We start from the raw sequence: 10,000 nt of genomic DNA, 5'->3' as shown, positions 1-10,000 counted from the left end.
CTGTGTCTCACTGTCCCTCACTGTCTCACTGTCCCTCACTGTGTCTCTCTCTGTGTCTCACTGTCTCTCTCTGTGTCTTACTGTCCCTCACTGTGTCTCACTGTCTCTCTCTGTGTCTTACTGTCCCTCACTGTCTCTCACTGTCCCTCACTGTCTCTCACTGTGTCTCACTGTCTCTCTCTGTGTCTTACTGTCCCTCACTGTCTCTCTCTGTGTCTTACTGTCCCTCACTGTCTCTCACTGTCCCTCACTGTCTCTCTCTGTGTCTTACTGTCCCTCACTGTCTCTCTCTCTGTGTCTTACTGTCCCTCACTGTCTCTCTCTGTCTTACTGTCCCTCACTGTCTCTCACTGTGTCTCTCTGTGTCTCACTGTCTCTCTCTGTCTCTCACTGTCTCTCACTGTCTCTCTCTGTGTCTTACTGTCCCTCACTGTCTCTCTCTGTGTCTCACTGTCCCTCACTGTCTCTCTCTGTGTCTTACTGTCCCTCACTGTCTCTCTCTGTGTCTTACTGTCCCTCACTGTCTCTCTGTGTCTTACTGTCCCTCACTGTCTCTCTCTGTGTCTCACTGTCTCTCTCTGTCTCTCACTGTCTCTCTCTGTCTCTCACTGTCTCTCTCTGTCTCTCACTGTCTCTCTCTGTGTCTTACTGTCCCTCACTGTCTCTCTCTGTGTCTTACTGTCCCTCACTGTCTCTCTCTGTGTCTTACTGTCCCTCACTGTCTCTCTGTGTCTTACTGTCCCTCACTGTCTCTCACTGTCCCTCACTGTCTCTCTCTGTGTCTCACTGTCTCTCTCTGTCTCTCACTGTCTCTCTCTGTCTCTCACTGTCTCTCTCTGTGTCTTACTGTCCCTCACTGTCTCTCTCTGTGTCTTACTGTCCCTCACTGTCTCTCTGTGTCTTACTGTCCCTCACTGTCTCTCACTGTCCCTCACTGTCTCTCTCTGTGTCTCACTGTCTCTCTCTGTCTCTCACTGTCTCTCTCTGTCTCTCTCTGTCTCTCACTGTCTCTCTCTGTGTCTTACTGTCCCTCACTGTCTCTCTCTGTCTTACTGTCCCTCACTGTCCCTCACTGTCTCTCTCTGTGTCTCACTGTCTCTCTCTGTCTCTCACTGTGTACTGTACTAACTGTATATGGTTGAACAACAATAAAAACCACTTGACTTGACTTGAGAGTGTGTGTGTGTGTGTGTGTGTGTGTGACACTGACTCCCTTGTCTGTTCTGAGGAGTGAGGGTGTGTCCCGATCTGAATGGGTCTCCAGCGGTTGAATTCATCACACTGGTGTGCAGCGCAGAATCGGAGTTAGTTCTGTTGAAAGAGAGACAGAAAGTATGTCTTAAACATTTGAAAATACATGAAAACATGGTCACCCTGTCTTTATTAACTGTATGACTCTTCCTGTAATTCCAGTGAAGATCTTAATGCTACATCATGTAGTGTCAAACATGAATGTTTTAGAAATCTAGAATTGTGTGTTTCCAACTGTGATTTTACAATTAAACATGAACTTCATTTGAACAATCCTGAAATTGATTCTTAAAGTTTTTTCTAAACAGGTAAATACTTTATTATTCTGTGATGCCTCTCTTGGTGAGATATTCATGTAAACTCAGTCATTTATGTCTAAAGCGGCTTGATGTTGGTAAAAACATCAAACTCAAGAAAAATATACGGCACATCAAATATGACATATGATTATTTAGAGTCTGTGATTATCTTTCAATCGAGTCCACACACAAGATAATCAGATGTATAGATCATTAGATAATCCACATGAAGCACAATGTTACATATGACCACCAGGAGATGGCGCCAAATACACGACACAGACTCAATGATGACTCAAATGACACAGAATGAAACTCATTCTGTGAAATCTCATGACTAAAATCATGTCTGCATGCTATGCAAACCTTTAGTCATTGTTGTGTTTGCATGTGTAATTAGTTCTTATGTACAATTATTATCTTTTATTTGTTTGGAGATGTTTTTGGACACTATGATTAATTATATTTGTAATGTTGGAACTTTTGATTGATTTGTCGTATCAACACTAAATGTTTCTCGGATACAGTCGACATGATTTGCAATAAAACAGATGGCAAATCAGAGCCATCTTATTTATATTCAGAGATATATAATGTAAAATAAGGAACACATTTTAACAGTTTGGCTTAATTTAATTTATTTTTTGTGTGATTTTTCAGCAGTTTCTAAGGCTGAGAGTCTCAGACTGTATCATCTATATCATTAAACCATTTGATAAGTTTTAAACCATTTGATAAGTTTTCTTTACAATGATACACTCGACCCTCCTTGTTTATTTTTTTAGTTATAAGACTTTAATTTAGGTTATGCCACTGAAACAGGAAATCTTTAAAAATACCTTCAGAGCTGAAAGGGTTAAACAGAAATAAGAGGAGAACACTCACTGCTCTTGGATGATATCTTAAGGAGCTTTAAACAGCATTGATGTATTACACTCACACAATGAAGAGGAGTAAATGAAGGAGTTTTATGTTAATTTCATGACTTTTTAAATTTCTTGAACATTTGATTCTGCTTTTAAAAACTTCAAACATTGTTTTCTTCATTTGTATCTTTGTCCTATTATTTTTATTTGTTCAATTGCGTTTCTTTGTTATTAATTAATGTAATGTAACGTTTACTTGTCTGGAATAATTACATGATAATTATACTTAATACTTAAGATACTTAAAACAATGTTTCCGCAAATTAATTAGCAGTGTTTTGTTGTGGTTTTGAAACTGGAATTGAGACTCATATGCAAAATGGACATCATATATATATATATATATGAAATATACCCAAAATCATTTGAGTCAAATCAAATGGGGAAATGTGTTTTGTGTCAACTGTTTGTGAATGCCCCCATGCACACGTGAGATTCATATAGAAATGATTTCGTTAGTCTGATGTGGAAGATCATGATTGTCCGGCACAAAGCCCAGAAATCCTTCGAGATGAATTAAAATATTTACATTTCTGCATTTGGCAGACGCTTTTATCCAAAGTGACTTACAGTGCACTTATTACAGGGACAATCCCCCCGGAGCAACCTGGAGTTAAGTGTCTTACTCAAGGACACAATGGTGGTGACTGTGGGGATCAAACCAGCAACCTTCTGAGTACCAATGTATTATACAGAGCACTTATTACAGGGACAATCCCCCCGGAGCAACATGGAGTTAAGTGCCTTACTCAAGGACACAATGGTGGTGGCTGTGGGGATCAAACCAGCAACCTTCTGAGTACCAATGTATTATACAGTGCACTTATTACAGGGACAATCCCCCCGGAGCAACCTGGAGTTAAGTGTCTTACTCAAGGACACAATGGTGGTGACTGTGGGGATCAAACCAGCAACCTTCTGAGTACCAATGTATTATACAGTGCACTTATTACAGGGACAATCCCCCCGGAGCAACCTGGAGTTAAGTGTCTTACTCAAGGACACAATGGTGGTGACTGTGGGGATCAAACCAGCAACCTTCTGATTACCAATGTATTATACAGAGCACTTATTACAGGGACAATCCCCCCGGAGCAACCTGGAGTTAAGTGCCTTACTCAAGCACACAATGGTGGTGACTGTGGGGATCAAACCAGCAACCTTCTGAGTACCAATGTATTATACAGAGCACTTATTACAGGGACAATCCCCCCGGAGCAACCTGGAGTTAAGTGTCTTACTCAAGCACACAATGGTGGTGACTGTGGGGATCAAACCAGCAACCTTCTGAGTACCAATGTATTATACAGAGCACTTATTACAGGGACAATCCCCCCGGAGCAACCTGGAGTTAAGTGCCTTACTCAAGGACACAATGGTGGTGACTGTGGGGATCAAACCAGCAACCTTCTGAGTACCAATGTATTATACAGTGCACTTATTACAGGGACAATCCCCCCGGAACAACCTGGAGTTAAGTGTCTTAATCAAGGACACAATGGTGGTGACTGTGGGGATCAAACCAGCAACCTTCTGATTACCAATGTATTATACAGTGCACTTATTACAGGGACAATCCCCCCGGAGCAACCTGGAGTTAAGTGTCTTACTCAAGGACACAATGGTGGTGACTGTGGGGATCAAACCAGCAACCTTCTGAGTACCAATATATTATACAGAGCACTTATTACAGGGACAATCCCCCCGGAGCAACCTGGAGTTAAGTGTCTTACTCAAGGACACAATGGTGGTGACTGTGGGGATCAAACCAGCAACCTCCTGATTACCAGTGATGTACTTTAGCCCACTACACCACCACCAGTCCGGACACTTAAAACACTGAGTCAGTCGTTCTGTTATCTCTCTCATTCAGATAAACCCATTTTTGTAGCTGTAGATTCGATAGTGCTGCAGGAAACACTGTCAGAGTATGCGAGTAGTGTGTTCTATACTACCGAGTCATTCAACAACCCTTAATGGAGCTGAGCATCACAAAACTAATTCGGCTCCAGCAACCCAACTGTGAACAGAGCCCCTGATGCAGACAGACAGACGGAGAGATCACCTGTTGAGCGCTGTGGTTGGCAGCTGATGGAATATCTGGCTCTTGTCCGTGGGAAAATTACTGTTCCAGTTCCTTCATGATTGACACAAAAAACGTTTGTTATTTCCAGAACCATGAGAGAACTCAAGAGATGTGCAGGAGAGGTTTGCGAGAGAACTACAGCAGCAGATGAAAGATGGAAAGAAGAGAAGAGCGAAGAGCTGATCGTAAGTAGAACAGTTGAGTTGTTATTGGCGAAACACTACAAGACTGACATCACAAATACACCTGGAGAATCAGGACGGCTGAACACTAGATTACAAATAACACTGTGAATTCAACAGGGCTGAAAAACCACATTTGCATTTTTAACTTAAATATCAAATTATGGAATTTTCGTGAAAAAATTTGAATACAAACCAAATTTGCCCCCGCTTCTGACTGCCCACATGTAAATCACGTGTAAGACATCCAAATGTTTTGTGTTCTTTAAAGAGAACTGACATGACGACATTTTGATTGAAGTGAAATTAAATAATGAACATTTCTTAATAATAGAATGATTGAAATTAACCTTAATATATACATTTAATTTGTAATGACTCAAAAAGAGGCTTTGTGTTTTATTTTTTAAATGTGTATATTATATATACACGATGGCCCCAAAAAATGGGTCACTCTGTTTAATTGCTCATATCTTACAAATTCATAAAGGTGTTTGCACGATTTTTCCCATATTCTACGGCAGTGGTTCTCAAACTGTGGTTCGCAGACTCCCTCTAGTGGTACGCAGACTCCCTCTAGTGGTGCGCAGACTCCCTCTAGTGGTGCGCAGACTCCCTCTAGTGGTGCGCAGACTCCCTCTAGTGGTGCGCAGACTCCCTCTAGTGGTGCGCAGACTCCCTCTAGTGGTGCGCAGACTCCCTCTAGTGGTACGCAGACTCCCTCTAGTGGTACGCAGACTCCCTCTAGTGGTACGCAGACTCCCTCTAGTGGTGCGCAGACTCCCTCTAGTGGTGCGCAGACTCCCTCTAGTGGAGCGCAGTGGAGCGCAGACTCCCTCTAGTGGTGCGCAGACTCCCTCTAGTGGTGCGCAGACTCCCTCTAGTGGTGCGCAGACTCCCTCTAGTGGTACGCAGACTCCCTCTAGTGGTGCGCAGACTCCCTCTAGTGGTGCGCAGACTCCCTCTAGTGGTGCGCAGACTCCCTCTAGTGGTACGCAGACTCCCTCTAGTGGTGCGCAGACTCCCTCTAGTGGTACGCAGACTCCCTCTAGTGGTACGCAGACTCCCTCTAGTGGTACGCAGACTCCCTCTAGTGGTGCGCAGACTCCCTCTAGTGGTACGCAGACTCCCTCTAGTGGTACGCAGACTCCCTCTAGTGGTGCGCAGACTCCCTCTAGTGGTGCGCAGACTCCCTCTAGTGGTGCGCAGACTCCCTCTAGTGGTACGAAATGTTAACTTTTGCTGCAACACACTCAAGTATGCAACCGTTGACCAATGACAAGAGGCGAGTTCAGTTGGGCTTCGGAAACAAACTGCATTCCTGCTTGATTTGAAACCGACACGACCCTCTCCACAGCCTCAAAACTAATCTTATATATTACTATCTCCCAAACTTCCTCATGTGTGTAAACGCCCTTTAAAGACACGGATGCTCTAGAGTGTGTTTGTGTGGTTTCGTAGACTGCTGATCTCAATCTTTAAGCTTTCAAATGTTTCCTGATTGATAATCTTCAGTCTGTACAGCAGAACATTTCCAGACTTCTGGTTGAAATCACCAGCTGCTCATCACTCAGAACACAACGATTAGTCCAAGAAGAAGAGGTTATGAATCACAGGGCGTCCCGACCGGAACAGAACAAAAGAAAAGCCCAGAGTGAAATAAAGGAGAGTGTCAATAAGAGACGTCAATAGTGAGAAGAGAAGGAGGGAGAGCTGTTTTAGTGCAGCCAACATCTGTGTTTGTTCATGCCATCACACACACACACACACACACACACACACACACACACAACAGCAAGCGACTGTTTCCTAGCGACTGTATGTGAGTCAGAACCAATGAGTGTTTTACCTTCTCCAGCTGGGGTCAGGGGGTGGGGACAGATACACAGAGCTGCTGTGAGAGCTGTCTATCTGAGGTCAAAGGTCAAGGGTGTGAACAGCATCTACATAGACAGTAATTCTGCATAATATTAAACTCAATGTGAACCTTTGTGCATTTGTGCCTTCCGCCCCGTCTGCCGGCAGCCCTTCTGCGTTCCGGTGGACGGAAGGGGGTTCCCCCGCCCCTGGCAGCGGTCCACCCACTCCAGGCGGTCGGCCAGGAGACCCTCCCCGCCCGCGGTCGGCGGTCTCAGACCCCGCCATGTTTCAGTGGCTGGTAGGGGTCTCTGACACCCCCGGCAGCGGAACTGGAGTGGCCCCTCTCAGGTGGCTGGGCTCCTCCGTTGGGGTGGATGGTAGTGGCGAGGATTACTACGGCGTATCCCTCCTGCTTCCCGGGTTTCGGCTCCAGTGTAAAAGAGTTCAATGGAAAGGAGGCGGCGAGAACCGGCTTAACAATATAAATAATATTTGAATCAGAAACTGGGTGAGACACACACACAACTCTCTCTCTGTCTCACTGCCGTCTCCAGTCGCCTTCATCCCTCTCGGGCTTCATCAGCCTGACTAGCCCGCCGCCCTGCCACACAGTCACTCTGCTCTCTAGATATCAGTATCGGCCATTTTTGTCTTTCCAGTAAAAATATGTAAACACTCTTCAAACAAGATGAACGTACTTGGGCAGCTAAATGAAATGGGCTAAGCCATGTTAAGCCATTTTAGACAAAACTATTTCCCAAAGGAGTTGGCGGTTTGCATCCCTGTATTTTGGTTAGGGTATGAATTGGGGGCGGGGCTATCTGACTATCGGCAGGCGAGGTGTGTTCAGAAAGCTCCGATCGGTGGCGCTAGTGTCACAGCTTTAAGAATGACAAAAAAGAAAAGGAAAAGGAAAGTAATAAAATGATGTTTTGCCATATATGACAGACACAAGTGGAGTGTTTTCAGACAGGAAGGATACTTGTCTCCTGTAAGGCCTGCTGGGAGAGATGAAGCGTCTGTCTCTGTGTACTCTGTCCACCAGTCCATGATGCCGTGTGGAGCGACTGGAGTCCAAAGGAGACTGGAAGGAGCCCTGAGGGACCAAACACACACAAACAGGGGTGTCAGATCCAGGTTAAAATAATCTAGTAGCCCCAGGGCATATACTAACACACACATAATGAGCTAAACACACATTACACTCCCGAATACACACAAACACACCTGCAGGTCTGATGCGGTCCTGCCGATCTGGTTGACGTTGGGCAGAGATCCGCTGTAATACGGGCCCTGAGTTCTGGCCAATCGGACATTCTGTGCCTGAATCTGCAAAACAACATGAGGAACGTTTAAATCCTGCAGCGTTCACCAAAGACACCAACAATAGAGAGAAGATCTGTTTAACGTAAGAACTGCTCTACTATGTAAACAGTGCATAGTATGTGCTTTTATTCATGTTTGGAGTAATGACCTGCATATGCAACAGAGCACACTGGCCGTCACACCCCTCATCCCTCTCTAGTGTCCCGCGGAGAGAAGCATACGCTATTTATGTGTAGATATTCAACCACACCTAAACATGTGACATCACGCACTGGGTGTGTAACTAAACATACGTCTGTGAACAATCATCAGACATTTTTCCTGAGGATTTGAATAGACATCAACGCAGACGAGTTACTGTCAAATCAACATCAAAACAAACCAGCCGGACGAGTCTCACCCGACCTCTCCAGACACACTCGGCACATCAGTGTGAACTGGTGGACTGTGACCCTGAAATGGTTCTCATTGGGTCACAGACAGCAGGGAAAGGATGATCAGTGCACATTATACAATGAAACTAAAAACAATATCAAAAGAAATCTTCATTCATTCTAAGGCACAGCACAGATGAAAGTCATTCGAGTCTCTCTCATTAACATGCGCTCGTTTAAAGACAGCTTACAGAGATGCCGGATTTCTTAAAGAGACAGTACCGGTTTTTAAAAACATGCTCAACAAATCAATATAAATACTTGTAAATTAGGGACAATATGGTTATCTCACGATTTGGTTCGATTTGATATTATAACACTTAAATTGTAAAGTTTTACAGAAAAAAATACAGTTAAATACACATTATAATTTCTCATCAAAATAATGTTAAATACACAATATAAATGCTCAAAGTTTAAATAATAAGAGTTTCTCTAGATGAAAATATCACAAACAAATAAACCTTCGTAAATAGTGATCTACATTCATGCTGATCAGGTGCAGAACAATCAATAGAACTGATCAAAACAAAGTATGTGAACGTGTATATTTAGATTTTAATAATTTGTTATAACCAATATTTTACTTTGTGAAACAATTTCTTTTTTTTACATTATATGAATTATTATTATATAATGAAATTGTATGTAAAATAAAGATATGAGCTATCATTGTTTGAAATAATGTGTATAATTTATAAGTAATAACATTGAGTTATTACATACATTCATTTGTATAAGAAATGCTAAAATGGTTACTGTCACTTTAAGAGTTTAATGAGCACCTCACAGTGTTTCGCTTCAACGAACATCAACGAGAATCTCAGTTTCTTTAGCACATCCATGCTAAATGAGATTAAAATGAACAGAAAGGATATTAAGACACATAATTCATCTTTGATGGACACACATTACACGGAGGGAACGAGCATATTTAAGCTCAACCACTTTTTATCAAAACAAGGTGATTTTCCAGGTGTTCCATTTCTAAAAGCTAAATTCGAGCACTTTAAGGACCTCGTGTGAACCAGCAGTATTGGTAAAAATCAAGCGATAGAGAGATTATGATGTTTGACGGGTCATTTCATTTATGATCACATGGACAGAAAACAATGTTGCAGATTTCGTAATATCGTTTTTTTGGTTCGCGAAATATGTATATTTAATGAAATTCGATATATTGTCCCATACCTACAATAAAAATGTAACAAAATATACTATATGCAATATAATATCATATTTATTGATTAAATACATTGATTTGTTAATTTTTAAAAAGATAAAATGTGACCAAAATGATGAAAAACTAATAAAGTATAATTCGTAAAATGTATATTTTAATATTGTACCTAGTTAGAAGGTCCTCTGTATAATTAACAGCATTAGCTGGGAGAGAATGTATTTCATATGTAAGCAAAAGTGACATTATAACTTAAATATACCCGTATGAATCGATATCGAATCAGTTTGAGAGCTGGTGAATCAGAATTGTATCGGGAAATCTGTATCAATACCCAGAACTATTCTTTATGCTGGTTACAAGCCGAGATCTGTTTCTGAATTACTTTATATTTGTTTTTATCAGTGAATGGAGAGAATGCCTAAAAAACTTCACATTGACCCTCTTAAAAGTATG

General features: G+C 42.3%; 1 protein-coding gene and 1 long non-coding RNA gene across 5 annotated transcripts in view; both read right to left on the bottom strand.

The window, feature by feature from the left end:
- The window catches only part of LOC127655821 (CREB-regulated transcription coactivator 2-like), a 41,188-nt gene that overhangs the window by 23,756 nt on the left and 7,432 nt on the right, over nt 1–10,000 (bottom strand). For 3 of the 4 annotated variants that reach the window (XM_052143811.1, XM_052143813.1, XM_052143814.1), the window contains exons 2-6: nt 7,832–7,933; nt 7,587–7,700; nt 6,594–6,655; nt 4,542–4,613; nt 1,211–1,311 (exon numbers count right to left, since the gene is read on the bottom strand). In XM_052143811.1, the coding sequence (XP_051999771.1) occupies nt 1,211–1,311; nt 4,542–4,613; nt 6,594–6,655; nt 7,587–7,700; nt 7,832–7,933 (451 nt within the window). The remainder of the gene's footprint in view (nt 1–1,210; nt 1,312–4,541; nt 4,614–6,593; nt 6,656–7,586; nt 7,701–7,831; nt 7,934–10,000) is intronic. The other variant, XM_052143812.1, reaches the window with a different exon arrangement.
- Nucleotides 2,875–3,934, bottom strand: LOC127655833 (uncharacterized). The gene is made up of 3 exons (XR_007972102.1): nt 3,822–3,934; nt 3,269–3,575; nt 2,875–3,145 (listed from the first exon to the last, which is right to left on the bottom strand). It is a non-coding gene; the product is annotated as an uncharacterized LOC127655833 (long non-coding RNA).

This window comes from Xyrauchen texanus, chromosome 15 (assembly GCF_025860055.1).
Source record: "Xyrauchen texanus isolate HMW12.3.18 chromosome 15, RBS_HiC_50CHRs, whole genome shotgun sequence".
Lineage (NCBI taxonomy): Eukaryota > Metazoa > Chordata > Actinopteri > Cypriniformes > Catostomidae > Xyrauchen > Xyrauchen texanus.
This window is presented reverse-complemented; position numbering and strand designations above follow the sequence as displayed.